The 19,617-nt window shown below is 33.1% G+C and overlaps 2 protein-coding genes across 4 annotated transcripts; both read left to right on the forward strand.

The window, feature by feature from the left end:
• Positions 1 to 7,291: 7,291 nt before the first annotated feature.
• Positions 7,292 to 9,489, forward strand: LOC122724436. The gene is made up of 3 exons (XM_043959393.1): positions 7,292 to 7,321; positions 7,436 to 8,372; positions 8,857 to 9,489. The coding sequence occupies exons 1-3, from the start codon at positions 7,292 to 7,294 to the stop codon at positions 9,303 to 9,305; spliced, it is 1,416 nt and encodes a 471-aa protein (XP_043815328.1). The 3' UTR covers positions 9,306 to 9,489.
• Positions 9,490 to 15,873: 6,384 nt separating this feature from the next.
• On the forward strand, positions 15,874 to 17,230 carry LOC110620605 (tropinone reductase homolog At2g29330). 3 transcript variants are annotated; one of them, XM_043958807.1, is made up of 5 exons: positions 15,874 to 16,033; positions 16,124 to 16,331; positions 16,421 to 16,637; positions 16,705 to 16,841; positions 16,926 to 17,230. In XM_043958807.1, exons 1-5 carry the CDS (start codon positions 15,945 to 15,947, stop codon positions 17,094 to 17,096), a joined length of 822 nt encoding a protein of 273 aa, XP_043814742.1. In that variant the 5' UTR covers positions 15,874 to 15,944; the 3' UTR covers positions 17,097 to 17,230. The 3 variants fall into 3 exon arrangements, with proteins under 3 accessions (XP_043814742.1, XP_021620096.1, XP_021620097.1); XM_021764404.2 differs by having other exon boundaries at positions 16,705 to 16,814; positions 16,895 to 17,230; XM_021764405.2 differs by having other exon boundaries at positions 16,705 to 16,814; positions 16,908 to 17,230.
• Positions 17,231 to 19,617: the final 2,387 nt, after the last annotated feature.

Consider the following 19,617-nt stretch of genomic DNA (forward strand, 5'->3'; position numbering starts at 1 on the left):
AGCATCCAACTTTAAGTACTCTGTCATCTTCACTTTCTGTCCCCCTGAGGAACTAGGTTGTTGTGCTTCAACAACAGGGGCTACAGGTTCTGGTGGTGGTGGCGGTACTGTTTCTCTAGGTTCAGGCTGTGCTGGACTTGTATGAGAAGGTGGGGGTGGATACATATGATAAGGTGGGTAAAAAGAAGGATAAGGCATGTAAGGCATATACGGTGGATATGGGGCAAAGCTGGAGAAATCCGACGTATCTCCCATCGGATACCCCAGGCCCTGTGGAAAGGGTGGATAGCTAAACCCCAAGGCTTGAACACCTCCCTAGGACTCTCCCATACCTTCTTCAGACCTTCCTATACCCATACTTTCATCTCTGCTCTGACTCACATCCATAGCCTCTCTCTCTTCCTCTGATCTTCCTCCTCTGTCTACTCCTCTTCTGCTTTCGTCAGAAGACCTTCTAGGGTCTCGTGATGTTCCCTCCCTGCTTGACCTGTGAGATCTTGCCCTTGGCAATGCAGGAGGACGAGCAGTTGTACCCTCACTTACTGGTGGGACTCTAGTCAATCTCGCTGATCGACGAGTTCCTCGCATCTTAACTATCTGGGAAACAACACATACCACATCATATCAGTGAAACCTACATTACATAACAAAAAAATGCACATGCATGAATCATGGCATTTCACATCATCATATAGACAGGACTGACATCCTATCCTAGTGGACATGCTTTCCTAGTGTGCTTGACCTACTCGAACCTCTATGAGCCCAACTCTCTCTCTATAGGTCCGACCATATGAACCTAGGGCTCTGATACCAATCTGTAACAGCCCGAAAACCGAACTGCTACCGGCGCTAGGATCCAGATCAGCTTAAGGCCGCCGGGACCCGTAGCAAGCCTACTGTGAACTCTGTGTACCTGTGAAATCCCATACATGATCATACATTTTCTATAAAACGTAAAACTTTTCTCTGTTCCAAGGCTTAACCTGTGCATACATCATCTCTATACTGTAAACCCCTACTAAAGCTCTCATCTTTGCTCTAGGTGGGCTAAACTCATACTGTGTTAAGCTTGGTCTTTCAAATACATAATGTAAAACATTTACATAAACAGACCATGTATATACAAAAAGGGATTACTACAAATGGTCAAGCACAATACTATACATCTGATTACACAATTACTATCTCTTTACAAGTACATGTCCACACTAGCTATTACATAATTCTTCTCCTTCCATACCCTGCTGGACTCCATTTGGACTCTGAACCTACAAGACTGGGGTTAAGGGAGAGGGATGAGCTATACAAGCCCAATGAGCAGAACTATAAAACGGGTGCGTAAAACATGGTCTCATGGTATGCATCACAGCACAAACATTTCATATCACGGATGAACATGACACCAAAACTCCCTTCCATGACAGGATGCCTGGCCTGGCCAGGTCTTATAACCTGAGTATACCTAGCCCGGCCAGGTCTTACAATCTCTGCCTGCCTGGCCCAGCCAGGTCTTACAATCTCTGTCTGCCTGGCCCAGCCAGGTCTGACAACAGATGGCTGCCTGGCCCGGCCAGGTCTTACAACAGAGCTAGGGCTATTGGGGTCGCCTTGGTCCATCCACATCATCATATTCATCATATAATGCAATGCACCATATTCATGAAACTAGTGCAATCAACCTACATAATCATCATGATGCATGAAACATGCTAAAAGCATTTATGTTCTCATCGTTAAAAGATTAAGTTTAGTTCCATTCACCTCTGGCTGACTCTAAACTGACTCTGCAGGTTCTGAAGCAGTGCTCACTGCTGACCTCCCTGATTCCTCTGGTCCGTTCCTACACAGGTGGACTCAAATGAGGGACCAAACTAACTCAAGAACATCTCTAAGAAACTCCCCCAAAGCCCGCTAAAAGATCCTAAAACAATCACATAAAACATGCAAAAGAAAGCTGAACGGGGCACTTTCGGCGGCAGGTTCGGCGGCCGAAAGTCCCGTCCAGAGACGAAACTCAAGCACCTTCGGCGGCCGAACTCCTTCTTTCGGCGGTCGAACCCTTTCGAGAGCAAGGTTCGGGGGCTGAAAGACCCTCCAGAGACGAAAGTCTCTAACTTTCGACGGCACCTTCGACGGCCGAACATTGCCTCCAGAGACGAAAGTCCTAATGTTCGGAGGCAAGCTTTGGCAGCCAAAACTGCCTCCACAAGGGGTTCGGCGGCCGAACCTCCCTTCGGCGGCCGAACCTGGTTTTGCTCGTTGGGCAGAAACCTGCTCTGTTTCATGTAAACTTTACCCAAAACTTACCCAACATGCATATCAACTACTCCCAACTAGCATATACCATATAACATGCATAAAGAGGTCCAAAACTAGCCTAAAACCTCAAACAAACATCTCACACAACATGTAAACATGCTTAGACACAAAATCATCAAAAACCTCCCTTACCCTAACCATGCATAACTACCCATAAAACTCCCATAAAACCTTCAAAAATCATGAAAGGAAGTTCAGGATCTTCACTTACCTCTTCCAAACAAGAGAATAAATGATCCTAACGTGGAGATATGGAGAAATCCTCTCTCAAAAGTCTCCAAGCTTCCAAACTTTGCTCTTTTGCTCAAACACTTCAAACACACATGAAAATCTATCAAAACCATGAAAACTTTGAGAAAACACATGAATCACTCAAGGAAGCTCAAGTCTCACCTCAGCTCATGCAAATGGAAAGAAAATCTTATCCATTTGACCGACCTAGGGCCTTTTATAGGTGGCTGGCCAGACCACCTTCGGCGGCCAAATGTGAACCCGAAAGCCATGCATGTTCGGCGGCCGAAAGTCACCTTCGGCGGTCGAACCTTGGCATTTCTCCCTTGGTGCTTTTCTTTCAAAAACTCATTTCTTTTACACTTTAAAACATTAAAACCTCTTTAAAACATAGCAAAACATAACCCAAACCCTGCTAGAGCATTCCGACATCAGAACTTCCACCGGACGATAGGAATTCCGATGCTGGCCTCGAGCCGGGTATTACAAGAAGAAAGGTAAGCTAGCTCCACGGTATATCGGACCCTTTGAAATCTTACAGAAGATTGGGAATGTATCGTACAAGTTGGACTTACCTGCTTCTATGGAGAGAATCCATCCAGTTTTCCATGTTTCTATGTTACGGAAATTCATGTCAGAACCGGGCAAGGTTCTTAGTGAGCCTGATGTAGAGATCCTAGGAGATCTCACCTATGTTGAGCAGCCAGTGCGGATCCTAGACACGCAGATCAGAAAGTTGAGGAACAAGAAAATCCCGATGGTGAAAGTCCTTTGGAATCACCACAACATAGAATAATGTACCTGGGAGACACGGGAGTCTATGCTCCAGCAATACCCCTACCTCTTTTAAGGTTAGTGTTTTTGTTTTATGTGCTTCCTTGTTGTTATGTGTTTTATGCTATGCATGTGCTTGTTGTGGAACATTTGGGGACGAATGTTCTTAAGGGGGGGAGAATATAATACCCGGCTAGACTCCGGCATCGAAATTCCTACCGTCCGGCGGAATCTCGGATGTCGGAGCTCTCTAGAAGGGTAAAATATGTTTTTCTAAAATGTTTTCATGTATTTTAAGGTTTTAGAGAAGAAAGAAAATGAGTTTTGAAAGAAAAGTACATTGGAAGGAAATCCAGGTTCAGCCGCCGAACATGGTGAAGTTTAGGGAGCACCTTTAGCCTCCGAAGGTGGTCTGGCCAGCCACCTATAAAAGGGCCCGTGTCCGAAAATGGGCGAGTTTTCTTCTCCATTCGCCCATTTTCGGGCAAACGTGACTCCATGCCCTTCCATGGTTATTTTTTATGTTTTCCTTCAAATCTTTCAAGCTTTTGACAAGTTTTAACTTGGTTTTGAAGTTTTTGAGCAAAGAACAAGGTTTTGAAGCTTGGAGACCTTCGGAACTCGTTTTTCCCAAATCTCCGAGTTGGGTCACGTTTTCTCTCGATCTTCAAGAGGTAAGCGTTGATCCTCACCTTCTTTTATGTTTTAAGTAAGTTTTGAGGGGTTTTAAGAGGGTTAATGCATGTTTAGAGTAAATGCATAATATTAGGCTTTATGTTAGTTTTAGGGGAAATGTATGTTTAAAGGCATGTTTAATGTGATGTTTGTTAGGGTTTAGGCTAGTTTGATACCCCTATATGCTTGAATACATGTTTATGCATGCTTGGGAGTGTTGTGTATGAGTTTGGTAGGTTTGGGAGGCAAATTTGCATGAGAGGCTTGAGTTCTCCCTTTCTGGAAGAACTCAGGTTCAGCTGCCGAAGCCATGTTCGGCCGCCGAACCTGCCTGTTGAGGTAGTTTGGCCGCCTAAGCTCACCCCCGAAAGTTTGGACTTTCGGCTCTGGAAGGAAGTTTCGGCCGCCGAACCTGCCGCCGAAAGTGCATGAGTTTCGAATCTGGAAGGGACTTTCGGCCGCCGGAGGTGCCGCTGAAGGTGCATGGCTTTCGAATCTGGAAGGGAGTTCGACCGCCGAAGGTGCCGCCGAATGTCCCCTGTCCAACTTTCCTTTGCCTGTTTTGCATGAATGTTTTGTGATGTTTTAAGGAATTTTTGGGGAGTTGTTTAGAGTCATGTTAGTGTATGTCTGGTCCCTCATTTGAGTCCACCTGTATAGGTTCAGACCCGAGGAACCGAGGAACCCAGCAGTGAGATAGCTACTTCAGAGTCTGTTCAGAGTCAGCTTGAGGTGAGTAGAATGGATCTTTATGTTTCAAAGTAATTAAATTTTGAGCATATTCATGCATCACGAATGCCATGAGATATATTAGGTTGCTTGCATTAGATTTCACGAATATGTTGCATTGCATAATATGATGTTGATGTGGATGGATATTGGATGACCCATTAGCCCTCGATATAATATGATGATGATACGGTATGGAAGTCCAGTGAGGCCCATTCTACGCCCCTGGCACATTGGAATGTTATGTTATGTTATGTTTAAGGGAAAGACCAGAGACCCATTCTACGCCCTGGCATAGTTGGACTATGTAGAGGGCTATTGGTGACAAGTCCATCCTTGATGTGATTTGTCTGTGATGTGATGCGTTCCATGAAAGCATATGTTTTAAATATAATATTTTACTATTTTGCTCACTGGGCTCTAGTAGCTCACCTCTTTCTCTTAATCCCCAGGTTTGTAGGTTCAGGATAGACCAGGAAGTCTCCAAGGGTAAAAGTTTAGTTTATGTAATAGTTTAGTAGTGGACATGAGAAGGATTGTAATGTAATGTAACATGATGTAATAATGTTTATTGAGGATTAGTATTGTGCTTGACCCTAGAGTTTATGGTTAATCCCTTTTTGTACATGATCCTTATGTATGTTTTTAATGATGTTATATGAAAACCAAGCTTGATGTATGTAATGTTGACCCAACTAGAGCATTTGATGAGGACTCTAGTATGGGGTTTTTATGTATTCAGTTTTAGTGCATGCACAAGTCAAGCTTGGTAGATGGAAAGTTTAAAGTTTTTATGTATATGCTTGATCATGTATGGGAGTTAACAGGTATACAGGATGTATGTTAGGCTTGCTACGAGTCCCGGTGACCTTAAGTCGATCTGGATCTTAGCGCCGGTAGCGGTCCGGTTTCCGGGTCGTTACAGCAAGCTCATCATAACAAAGCTAAATCTTTATAAAAACCTTTTTTTATCTTCACTTTAGGTTTTACTTTAGGTTTCCCTTTGTGTAGATTTAGTACATAGGCTTGATTAGGCTCCCTAAGCCCATAATTGCAAGTGTTGCACTAAATCTACCCTATATGAATTGAAGCACGCGCCAAGTGTATTTGGATCATATGAATATGACTTTAAACTCCTTTTAGATTTATTTGAATGATATAAGGTTTCTCCTCACCATTGTTGGAAATTTATCCTATTGGATCCGTATCAGTTTCAAAAGTGGTAATAAGGAATATTTTACTCGTGATTGCACTAAGCGTAAAAAGATAAATGACTATTTTACACTTATGAATGCAATAAAATTTTTAAGTTATATTTTATTTAATGAATCTAATCCTTTATAGATTATAGATTCAGGTACTACAAACTATGTAGCGAATGATTAAAATATTATCATTATTTGACTACTCTCAAGGGCCGAAATGGATATATGTTGGGAACAACTGTAGAGTGGAGATGAAGAGTATTGGCATCGGCAAGCTTGCCATGCATAGTGGGCAGACTTTGCTCCTATATGATGTCTTATTTTATCCTTGGATTCATTGAAATTTATTTTCTATGTTAGTGTTGACTAAACTTCATTTTTCTATTCATTTTTATGAGTAAGGTGTTAACTTATTTCTAGGTAGAAGATTTTATAGTCCTAGATATTTCTTGGATAGTTTTGCTATTAGTCAATTGGTCTTAAAGGTTTGGTAATTTTATTCTAATGTTTCAAATTTAGCAAATTAGTCCAAAATGGAAGTTCTTGTGAAATTTTATCCTAATTTGAAATCTTAATTAGGAGAAGTGTGTTATTACTGACTTGGTGGGAGAGATGACATGTTTAATATTAATTGTGAGTCCCATATTGACACATAAGCAACTATGGTTCAAAAAAATTAAGTTAAAAAAAACCCTAAAAGAATCTTGTAATTCATTCAATAGCTAAATAACTCAGTGACCCCATAGATTTTATTACACCATCCACCATCGCTCACTCTTGACTGTTGCAATATCAACACCATTAAGGAGAAGTACAAGATCGAGAAGGCTAGGTTTGTGATGGTTCATGAGGTCTAGAAGAAGTACAGGATTAACTCCATAACTCCACCATGACTGTGACGGTTGTGATAGCTACACCCACAATTGAATCGAAGAGTGAAGAGGGGAAGGGAGAGGAGGAGGAGGAGAATAAAGGAGATGAGGAGAGACATGGGATAAAGAGATTAGCTCAAGCTATAGAGAGATTTGAAGAGGCTTATGAGAGATTGGAGATCAAGAAGTTGAGGCAGATATTGGATTTAGAGAAGCAGAGAATGAAATTCACTAGAGATTGAGAAATGGAGAGGAAGCAAACTTGCACCAATACATAAATTTAGCTTGAGAAGATCAAGAAAGATAAGTGATCTAGGTACATTGATGAGAGAGATTATTAAACTTTGACTTGAAATTATTAAGATCTCCTAATTTAAGGCAAGCGATCTAGATGAATTAGGAGATTCTTTTAATTTTTTAACCATGGTAAATATTTTTAATCTAACCACATTAACTAATAGTCAATTATACATAATAATAACCATGATTGTCTATGCGTCAATATGCACCCATGTTTAATATTTAAAATGTCATTTGTTTAATATTTAATTTTAAAATGTCATTTAAAATGCCATTTCTCCCTATTTATTCTTAATTGTTGCTGAAGGACTGTCTTTGTTGATTCAGGATAGTGAAAATAAGGGCCTTTTGCATGGGTGTTGCGCGAAAGTTGGTTGCCCCCGAGTTTCTCACCTTTTCTTTGTAGATGATTCCTTACTATTTTTTGATGGTACAGTGGAGGAAGCTATACGGATTAAGCAAATTCTTGGTGTTTATGAGAAGGCTTCAGGTCAGGCTGTAAATTTTGATAAATCTGGTATCATGTTTAGTCCGTGTGTGTCTGAGGAAAACCGGTTGACCATCTCTGGAATACTTGATGTTCATCTTCCTTTGGGTAGCGGTAATTATTTGGGGTTACCATCTCTTATTGGCCGTAGTAAAAAGCAAATTTTCTCTTTCTTGAGGGATCGCATTTGGAAACGTATTAGTAGTTGGAGTAATCGTTTTCTTTCTCGTGCAGGCAGAGAAGTATTAATTAAATCTGTATTACAGGCAATTCCAACATATTGCATGAATGTTTTTTTATTACCTGTTTCCACTTGCCGACAGCTACAGGTCATGATGAATAAATTTTGGTGGGGTGGTTGTCGTGAGGATGGGAGAGGGATGAATTGGCTCTCGTGGGATCGAATGTGCGGCCGTAAATCGGAAGGTGGGATGGGCTTTCGGGATTTGGCTAGTTTTAATACTGCCTTATTGGGAAAGCAAGGTTGGCGTTTGTTGGTTGACACCAATTCTCTTCTATATAGAGTGCTCAAAGCTAAATATTTTCCGAATGGGGATTTTTTGTCAGCTCGGTTAGGTTCTAACTATAGCTTCGTTTGGAAGAGTATTTTGTCTTCTCAACAAATGTTGCAACGTGGGGTAAGGTGGCGAATTGGTGATGGTAAGCAGGTTTTTGTTGTTAATTGCCCTTGGATTCCTCGGGATATTGGTTTTATGCCTTTAGATGAGGCGATGTTTGTTCCTGAAGCCATGAGAGTATGTGATTTGTTTGTTGAAGGTGAGCTGCATTGGGATGTAGAGAAGCTAATGAATATTTTTAGTGTTGCTGATATGAGAGCTATTCTTACTATTCCATTGCCTCTATTCCCAAAACCGGATAAATTAATTTGGCACTTGCATAAGAAGGGTGTGTACTCAGTTAAATCTGCCTATTTTTGTGCCTTAGAATTGTCGGGTAGGACTGGTGTGCTGGGTTATAATGATGGGTGGAATCGTCTTTGGTCTCTTGATGTTCCTCCCAAAGTTCGGGATTTTCTTTGGCGTACTTGTCGTGGAGTGCTTCCTACTCGGGATATTCTTTTGAGGCGTGGGATACATGTACCTGCTGCATGTCTTTTTTGTGATCATGATGAATCTATTTCACATGTTTTTTTGCATTGTCCAATGGCTGTTGAGTTATGGAGACTTGTTGGTTTTTCTACTGCTGTTGATTTTTCTATATTCATGGATTTCTTTATTCATATTTATAATACTTTTGGCAGAGAAAGGACTGCACGTATGGCTATACATGCATGGAAGTTATGGCATGCCAGGAATGAAAGATTGTGGGTCAATAAAGTTTTGTCACCCAGTGAGGTTCATCATGCTGCTAGTTCCTATTTTAATGATTATGTGGCTTCACTTGTGTCTCGACCAAGGATGTTATCCCACCCATCTGTTCCTCGTGTGCTCCCATTGGTTGAGGCTACCACTCTTGAAGTTGATTGGATTGTATTCATTGATTGTACAGTCTTTGCTAGTGCTGATTTGTTCGGTTTTGCAGCAGTATTTGAGGACTTGGAAGGCTTCTTTTCCATTGCAATTTCGGGTTTCTATGAGGGGGGTGGGCAACCTGTTATTGCTGAAGCTTTGGCCTTGCGTCAATGTTTATTTTATGCTAGAGATTGTTTTCTTCAGGCGGGTTGTATTTTTACGGATAACCAATCCTTAGCCTTGGCTATTCGCTCTCCTTTGGATGACTTTTCAGAGTTTGGATTAGTTGTTTCTGATTGCAAAGATGTTATGCGGTCTCAGGATAACATTCATGTTTGTTGGGTACGGCGTTCAGAAAATAGAGCCGCCCATTTATTAGCTAGAGAGTCTATTCATCATGGTAGATTCAAGATTTGGATTGACATTCCTGATTGTCTCTTGGATTATTATTCTACAAGATAAATAAAGTCTTTCTTGATTCAAAAAAAAAAAACAACGATATACTCTTCTCAATTTGGATTTCAAAGTAAGATTAAAGGTTTATAAAAGTTTCAATTTTGAACTAATTTACCAAAATTGAAACGTTAGAATTAAATTACTTAACTACCCAAAAGTTTGGCTTTATAAAGCCAATTGACTTTTGTTATTTTAGATATTATTAGTAATTCTAGTAATGTATGTTTTTGTTTTCTTATTTACTTATTCTAATGTATCTATGAATGATGTGAATTTCTGTCATGGTAAACTCGGCCATATAGATCAATAACATACGTAATAATTAGCAGTAAAAAATGACTTATTAGGTAATATTAATAAAGCGAAAATGTCAACTTGTAAATATTATTTAATGGGAAAAATGTCAAGAAAACAATTTGGAAAGGTAACCAGAGTTGAATTTTTAATACAAGTAATTCATTCTAATATTTATCGTCCAATGAACCTAAGGGCTAGGCATGGTGTATATTGACGATTACACTCAATATAGTTTGACTATTTACTATCTCATAAATATGAGAATTTAAGTTATTTTATTAAATTTTTTTACTTTTGTTCAGAATTAATTAGATAGAAATATAAATTCTTTAAGAACTGATCAAGATAGAAAATATTTATGAGGGCAATTCAAAGAATTATAGGATGAAAAATATAAAATATCAATTAACAATTTCAAGTACACCACAACAAAACATTATAATGGAAATGAAAACTAAAACTCTATTAGGAATGGCTAGATTGATGATGGACAAGCTAATTTAACAATCATCTATTGGGTGGGTGGTACACTATTAATGACCACCTTTATACTTAATTCCCACCATACAAGTTATGGACTAAATATAATCCTAATTAAAAATTCTAAAACCATGGAGATGTACTGCAATTGCTCACAACCCTTCCTATATATTTGGAAAATTAAGTTCAAGGCGAAAGAAATGTATCATTTTAAGATGTTCCGAATAATCAAAAGAAATGTGTTTATTAGTGAGCAAGATAATGGAAGTGTAATTGAGTTTAAATTACAGATCTCACATTTTTAGAAAATGACTTTCTAAAGCATGGAGGGATGGAACAATGCTTATCTCTATTTAAAACTCACAATCAAGACACTTCTACTATAAAGATTTTGACATATAAACTTTCAAGTGGGAGCAATATATATATAAATAAATATGTTTATTTGGATTCATAATTGCAACCTAAAGGGAATCCAATTAAGAAATTTGATCCAAGTGAGAATAATGTACCTATTAAAGAGTTAATAAATTGATCCCAGCTATAATGAACGAGCAATCCAAGGATTTTTCATCATCGTTTTGAAATTGAAGGAAAAATATTTATAGTTATTCCTTATGAAGAAGTGCCAAAGAATATAAATACAAATCTTAATTAAATGTCTGGCTAAAGTAATAAAAGAAGAGATTGCCATTAGAATGTAAGATAATTGAAAATAAGTAGACTCTCAAAATAAAGTATAAGATTGACAGTAATACTAAAAAATACAAAATTTATTTGGTAGCTAAGGAGTATATATAATAAGATGAAATAGATTATGAGAAAACTTTTTTATCTGTTACAATATACACCTCAATAAAATTAGTTTTAGTATTAGATGCTAACTTGAATATTGAATTACATCAATTTTATATGAGACTATCTTTTTTCATTTTTTCTCAATATTGAATGAGAAGAGGAAAACTAAGGTTCCAATGTAGAAAGCTAAGAATATAAAATGTACTCTTAAACCTCAAATAATCTTGAAAATAATTGTATATTAGATTTCATAAATAGTTTACTATTTTTTGTCATAGAAAATTATTGTTTCCCAACAGTTTCATATTTATTTCTTTTCTTTTTTTTTACATTTTTCATAATTTTTTTTATCATATTCTTTTTAAGTTGCATATGCTATTCCCAACTCCATTTCCATACCCAGTTGTTTCTGCTTAAATCATTGATTATTTTGCCACAATATTCATAAGTCATCATTTTGAATGCATCCTACTTTTTACATCTCAATGTGGTTGTGCGCCACAACTCACTCTTTACAACCTCCACTCTGACGTAACTCGTCTTATTAATTTAAAGAAAAAAAATTATTATTTAATTATCATATTATAGAAAAAATTAATTGCTTATTTAATTTTAAAAAATATATTAAAATATTTTTAATATTTTAAAAAATTTACTAATTCATCTCCCTCTATTAATTTTAACCATTAAATATTATAAATAAATAATATAGAGTAATTAATTTTAATTTTTATAATAAATTTAGACAGAACTTCTATAATAATTTTTTTAAAAAAAATTAAAATACATGACTTTTAAAAGTGTAATAAAGGCATATACCTATCATAAAATTTAAGATAAAAATTTCAATAGTTTATAAATCAATTTTATATTTTTATAAATTTTTTAAATTTTTTCATAATTTTTCATATTAAATTTTTTATTATAAATAATAACTTTTAACTGTTTAAACTACTTTTTAATTATTAAAAATTCAATAAAAAATTTTAATTTTTAATCATTCGTTTTCTAAATTTCATTTTAATTAAATATTTTTTTATTAAAACTCTTGATGTAATCTAAATAATTATATTTCAAAAATTTAAAATATATTTAACATAAAAAAATTAATTAATAAATTTTTTATACAATTGAAAGATTAATTAATAAATTTTTTAAAATATAAAAATTAAATAATAAACTACTTAACAAATAAAACAAATAAAAAAATCAACTATAATATTTTTTAAAATATCAGAAATATTTTAATATATTTTTTAAAGTTGAGAGATCAATTAATTATAATATAGAGGTTAAATAATAAATTTTTTAAAAAAAAATTACTTTTTATTAAATAAAAAAAGAAACTATTATAGTCCAGCTTTTTTTCTTTTTGTTGAAGTATTATAATACAGCCTTACTCGGTTTGATGAATGAAAGTAATATAATTTGAGAGACTTAAACTGTTTATTCTCTTAAACTCTCTAATTTGTTCATGCATAATTTTAAATTTTTTTAAATAAAATTTTTAATTTAGAAAAAATTAAAATTCTTTATTTCAAAAGGCATAATGGGCCGACTCTGAATCTCGAAAGCAAGCATGTTGGCGAGGTGCATAAATGCTTGGGACTACCAGAGGAGGAGTTGAGTGGAGTCAGGGGCGCTGTAGCCTGGTACTTGACAATTGGGCCGACCATCCACAAGAACATACAAAACCAAAGGACGATTTTGCCTACTGGCCTCTGCTTACGACAAACAAAAACGACGATATTGCTTGCCGTGAAACAGTGACTGATCAGGTCAAAAGTTGTCTGGTTGCTGGGTGGTGGTCACCGGTTTAGTTAACAATTATCATTACTTTCCATACCTGGATGTCGTTGACATGGCACTTCCTGATTGGCCAAATATCTACAGGATGTTGAGAACAACTTTCGGCTTGCATCGGAGTTTCTGCCTCGGTTCTAGAAGCAGGCGGTCTGGCATGTTTCGGCCTTGATTCGGCCGTAGATGCTCATGCTCCACTTGAATTTTGATATTCTTGTTTCCATGTCCACGTTTGTTTTTTTTTTTAATCATCCCTAACTATTTTATTCCTTGGAAGCCCACTACGAGTTAGAATATTTAATTAGAAAGGTCAATTTATTGAGTAATTGTGTTTGATTTCTATTTAAAAGATAAGCAAATAATCATATCGTTGTTAGATAAAGGTTATGATATTAATTAGATTTTAGAAAATTTATTATTTAATTTTTATATTATAAGAAAATCTTTAATTAATTTTTTAATTTTAAAAAACAAATTATCAAATTTCTAAAATTTTAAAAAATTTATATTAATTTTAATAATTAAGTATTTTCACTTTCTGTAATTTATAAAAATTTATTAATTATTCTATCAGATGAGTAAAAATTCTATTAATTAGTATAAATATCTCTAATCCATTAAACTAAAATTAAATTATATTTACATTAGATTATTTTATTAAAAAAAATAAAATATTCTCAATAAATATTTATTTTATTTATAAAAATCAAATATCCACTTTACTTATTTAAGTAAAGTGTCGAACCTTGATAAGGAATAATGAAAATTAAGAGCTGCTTAACTAAAAGGCAAATGATCTCTTTGTACTCCTAAAAGTTTTATCAAAAGTTATTTAAGTTTGTGATAAATAAAATAGTTCATTTGGCTTATTAAATTAATATATAATACCTATTTAATCTAGAAATTTTTAAAAATAGCCATTTAATCCCAAAAGTAGTAACACTATTAACTCTCTATTTATAAATTAAAAAATTAAAAATTTAAATCACTAAAAAATAATTTAATAGCGGCTAAAACTCTCATTGTATAAATAAATTTAATTTTTAAATTTTAATATTTAATTTATAAATATACTTATTTATATTTATATTATTAATAAATAAAATTAATAATTTTATAAAATAAATAAAATATTATAGAAATTTATAAATATTTAAATTTAAAATTATTATAAAATATAAAAAGAATAATTCATTTAAAAAAATTCAAATTACTTTTTATTTTTTCAATTAAACACCAATTTTAATATTAGCATCTCAATTAAAAATGAATAAACTGCAGTTTAATTCCTTTAATTGAATAAAATATTTATTTTAGTTTATTTATTTTTAAAAATTTATAATTTAGCCATTGATAATTAAAAAATTATAATTTAGTCCCTACAGTTAGAATAAAATTAACTTATTATTAATTTTCATGAAAATGATCAAAATATCCTTAGAATCTTTAAACTCGCATAGAGAAAACTAAAGGGACTAAACTACTAAATATTGAACCTTTACTCTTTCGTCGACAATTATTCTGTCCTCTTTGTCGATGAGAATCGACAGAAGGCCAATTTCTCTCGATTTCATAATTGCCATAATAGGTGTCCGCCCTGTGAGTTGACGATACCACCTTGTGCAGGCATCACCATTGATAGGAATACTATAGTGAAGGGACGTGTGACCCTCAAAATGGGCAATATCGCAAAGGCATGCACGATTTATCGAATCGCACAATAGCTTTCTTCCACGATCTCCAAGTAATTAGATTTAGCGTGCAATCGCTACACACGGTCTTTGTCTTCACCAAAAATAGGCAAGTTTCGACCACTAAATCTATCACGTTGCCTGTTGCGGCCAATGTTGGACCTTCTCGTAGTGGCTGCAATGTCGGATCAAATAAATTTAACGTGTAATAATTTAGTTCCTCTCAAAAAATTTTAAGGATAATTTGAGTTTTTTCATAAAAATTAATAGTAAGTTAATTCTAATTTTAATGATAAAAATTAAATTATAATTTTTTTAATTGTCAATAACTAAATTATAAATTTTTAAAAATATAAAAATTAAAATAGACATTTTATTAAATTAGAGAAACTTAAACCGCACTTTAACTTTTAAAAATTTTTAAATATTATTAAAATATGCAAATATTATTATAATTATTGATAATATTATATATATAAAATAAATAATATAAATGATTAAAATACATTGAAAAATTAATTTATAAAAAAATAATTAATATTTTCTTAATAAAGATTAACTATAAAAATTATGAAAATATAAAAATAGTTAAAAGTAATTCCAAACTAATAAAAAATCATAAGATATTTTCTTAATTAATTTATAATATTATTTAAATCTCATATTTATATAAGAAAATTACATTTAAATTTTATTATATTTTATTATTATTTTTATTACATATATCATATTATAATAATAGTATAATAATAGTAGTATTTTTTTAAAGATATGTTAAAAAAATTTTTAAAAAAATTCTAATGTTAAAATTTAATCTTTAATTAATAAAAAATAAAAAATATATATATATAATTATTTATAGTTTTAATCGATATAAATGTCTTTTAATTTACTGTTCATTTAAAAAATTATAAATAATATTTTATTTATTTTATAAGTTTTATAAAACTATTTTATTTATTTATAATAATATAAATTAATATAAAATATTTATAAATTAAATTATTAAAATATAATATTAAAATTATTTATTTAAGGATTCAAAAAAATCATATGATGTTTATTAAAAAATTTATTATTTCTTTTACGAAAATTTAAACGTATTACATTTTTAATTTTTAATGATATTTTTAATAATTTAAAAATTAAATAAACCATTTTATTTAATCAGTACTTTATCACTTTAGATAAAATTTTCGGTTTCCATCTCCCTGATTTAAATTGAATATGTACATAAAAGAAATAGAAATTTCGGGACGCGGCCCCTCCTGTCTCTTCACAGTTCCCAATTGCAGGAGGACTATTAATACCACTGCCTGTAGGCTTCTACTTGCTTCATCATTGCAACAGACATGGCAGAAACAGAGCTTGGTTGCAGAGATCAAAGGTGGTCACTCAAGGGCAGGACTGCACTTGTCACCGGCGGAACCAGAGGAATTGGGTTATTTTCTTTTCTTTCCCTCTCTCTGTTTCTCTAACCTTCCATGTTAATTTTGTTAATTTTGCATTGATTTTATTTATATCTCATCAGCTACGCCATAGTAGAAGAACTAGCAGGGTTTGGAGCGAGAGTTCATATCTGTTCCCGTAATGAGAAAGAGCTCAAAGAGAGGACAGAAGAATGGAAGAGTAAAGGGTTCGACGTTAGCTTCTCAGTTTGTGACCTCACATCTAGAGCTCAGAGAGAGAAGCTGATTGATACAGTCTCCTCTGTTTTTGATGGGAAGCTCAATATCCTCGTAATTTTCTGTCTGAATCCGACCAAATCATTAGCCTTGTCGATGTTTATGTGAGTGAAGTGTCTGATGCTGAGTGTGTTTCTTCTCAGGTGAATAATGCTGCAACAGTTAGACTAAAAAATTGTTTAAATTATAATATGGAAGACTACTCAACCATAACGACAACAAACTTGGAATCTCCTTATCATCTCTGTCAATTATCGCATCCACTTTTGAAAGCATCAGGAAATGGAAGTATCGTCTTTATATCCTCTATCGCCGGCGAAGTCGCTTTGCCGATGATTTCCTTATATGCAGCAACTAAAGGTATGCTATTACCCAACAGTTTCCGACAACTAAATCTTAATTCCATGCTAATTGGAGTCAATTACAGGGGCAATCAACCAATTAACAAAGAACTTGGCATGTGAATGGGCACAAGATAACATTCGGGCAAACACTGTTTCTCCGTCAGGGACCAGAACCTCCGTCATGCAGGAATCTGTACTGCCTCATCTCTCTGTAACTCATGCTTTGTCTTAAGGATTTGTGCTTATATGTGACGCTTGTGTGGTTTAATTTAGAGTTTTGTTATAGGATCCAGCCGTTTTGAAGGCGTATGGGGGGATGTTAGGCCAAACTCCAATTGCGCGCGTTGCAGAGCCCAACGAGGTTTCATCGCTGGTGGCGTTCCTTTGTCTTCCTGCAGCTTCTTACATTACTGGGCAAGTTATATGTGTGGATGGAGGATTAACTGCCAACGGTTTTTTGCCAAATGATTTCTGAAACAGAAAGTGACGAGGCCTGTCTGTGAATTGGTTTTAGTCCAGTGCTTCACGTTCTATTTAAGATGGTCTAAATTGTTCAGTGTATGTTCTTTTTCATTTTGTATGAAAGTGTTCTAAAAGAAGATTGTTGTATCATTTTGATATTAATACAACTCACACAATCCCCTTATTTGGTATAAGAAAAAAATTTTCCAACGAGATTTTTCAGTTAATTCTGAATAAAAAATTATATTTTTAATTTAAAATGTATTTGTGTAATAATTCAATTAATTCTTTTTATAAACGAAGCAATATTGTTTCCTTATTCCTTAATAGCACTTCAATTTATTTAAGAAATCGCTTTAATTATTTTTTAATAGACTTATTCCAATAAGGTTTAAATTTAGATAGGGGTGTAAACGAACTTTGATATTCGACTCGATAAAAACTCGATCGGGTTTAGTTCGTTTTCTAAACGAGTCAAGGTCGAGCTCACTTTTTAGGTTCGTTTAATAAACGAGTCGAAGTTAAACTTAGCAGTATTCGGCTCGTTTAGACTCACGATCTGACTCGTGAACAGATCACTCGTGAATAAGTTTATGAGCATGTTTGCGAACAAACTTATTTGTTAACACTAATTCCACATCGAAAGTTGAAGGGATATGGAGAATTATGACTTCTATATAAAAAAACAACTCTTCTATATTCTTTTTCATTAGTTTTGGATTCGGGAGATTTCAATTAAAATAAAAAATTTAATTTAAAAATCTCTTAATAATCTTATAATTTAAATTTGTTTATAATTTAAATAAATTTGAATTATATTAAGTTTGTTTATAGTATAATCGAGTTCAAATTCGAGTCTAAATGAGTTTAAATTTGAGTTTTTTGAATGGAGTTTGAGTTGGCTCGTCAATGTGATAAACGAGCTTATTACGAATCGAGCTCGAACCGAATTCGAGTTTAATATTTATTTTATGAATCGAGTTCGAGCTTATAAATGAAGTTCGAGTAGAGTTTGAGTTCGAATTCGAGCTTTTAAATTTATTTTCTAATCGATTCTGAGTTTATCAAAATTCGGTTTGGTTCGGTTCGATTACAACCCTAAATTTAGAGATAGGAAAAAAATAAATTTAGAAATACTTTAATCTAAAAGACAATTTTAATATTAATAGCAGAAAAGCACAATGAAAAATATTTTTTAATAAAATAATTTATTTTTTATTATTAAATTTTAATTTAAAAAATAAAATATATTAATAAATTTATATATAAAAATCTTAATAAAATATTTGAGGTGTGAAAAGTAATTTTTTAAAAAAAATTATTTTCTTTAAAATAATTTAAAATTTTCTTTAATTAAAATATATTTTTCGTAAAATAAAAAAACACATTCATTAGAATCTATTAAAATGTAATATTTTACTTCACAACTATTGTTTTTAGTAGGGATTGAAAGTATATACACTGGAACAGTGCTTTGAGTATAAAAATTAAAGGAAAAATAAATATAGTTGAATTTTTAATAAATTCACCTTTGGAGTGCATTAATTGTTTTATTCTTTAAATATTTTTTGACTTATTTATTTTTAATTATAATTGACATCAACTTTTATCTTTTTATAAATTTTAAATGCTCAAATGATTTTGGTTTCTGAATATAAAAAAATCAGTCCAACATGATTAAATTATAATTTTCATAACTAATCCAATTGATATAATTCGTGACAATGTTGAGTTATATTCTAATTAAAAATAAAAAGTAGCAAGAAATTTTGAAATTTGAAGTGATCACTATTTATTTAAACCATTGTAGTTAGGACCAACGTACTCTATTTTTTTTAAAAAAAAATAAAATAATAATTTTTGAATTCTCATAATAAAAATTAATTTATATATTTTTTATCAGTAAAAAGTTATTGCAAAAAAATTATATATTGTAAAAGACTGTACAAAAAACCTAAAAAACTACTATTAGACTATACAAAGACATTGCAATTCTATAAAAAAAATAAACACAATTACTAAACATCAGCAATCTAGTGACAAGTCCGCCAAAAACCCAAGAAATATGACTAATGTCACAATAAAAAGATGTTACCAATTGTAGCTCACCAACATTCAATTGCTCTACCTTGGGACAAAATCAACAAGCATACATCATGACAATTGCAATAACCAGCTACTCAATAAGGCACCCCAGATTTCAACTTCTAACTTTAAGAACTTCAATATTACAAGGCATCTCATGCACACCAACTAACATCCTACCTACAATTAACTATTGCATGAAATCTTAAGATAAATCAATACATCACATATTCTAACAATCATGTCATAGAAGGAAATGAAATACCACAATAAGGTGCTCCATATAAGTCTGGCCAATCTACTTTAGCAACTCACTACTAAAATCAATGTAGAAAAATGTTGTTCACAATGACAATACGTTAAGAACCTCATTTTGTACAGCATCAAATCAGAATATTGTTCACCAACAACCAAAATCACAATTCTCATTTATCAACTGAATATCAAAA

This window comes from Manihot esculenta, chromosome 8, assembly GCF_001659605.2.
Source record: "Manihot esculenta cultivar AM560-2 chromosome 8, M.esculenta_v8, whole genome shotgun sequence".
In the NCBI taxonomy this organism is placed as follows: Eukaryota; Viridiplantae; Streptophyta; class Magnoliopsida; order Malpighiales; family Euphorbiaceae; genus Manihot; species Manihot esculenta.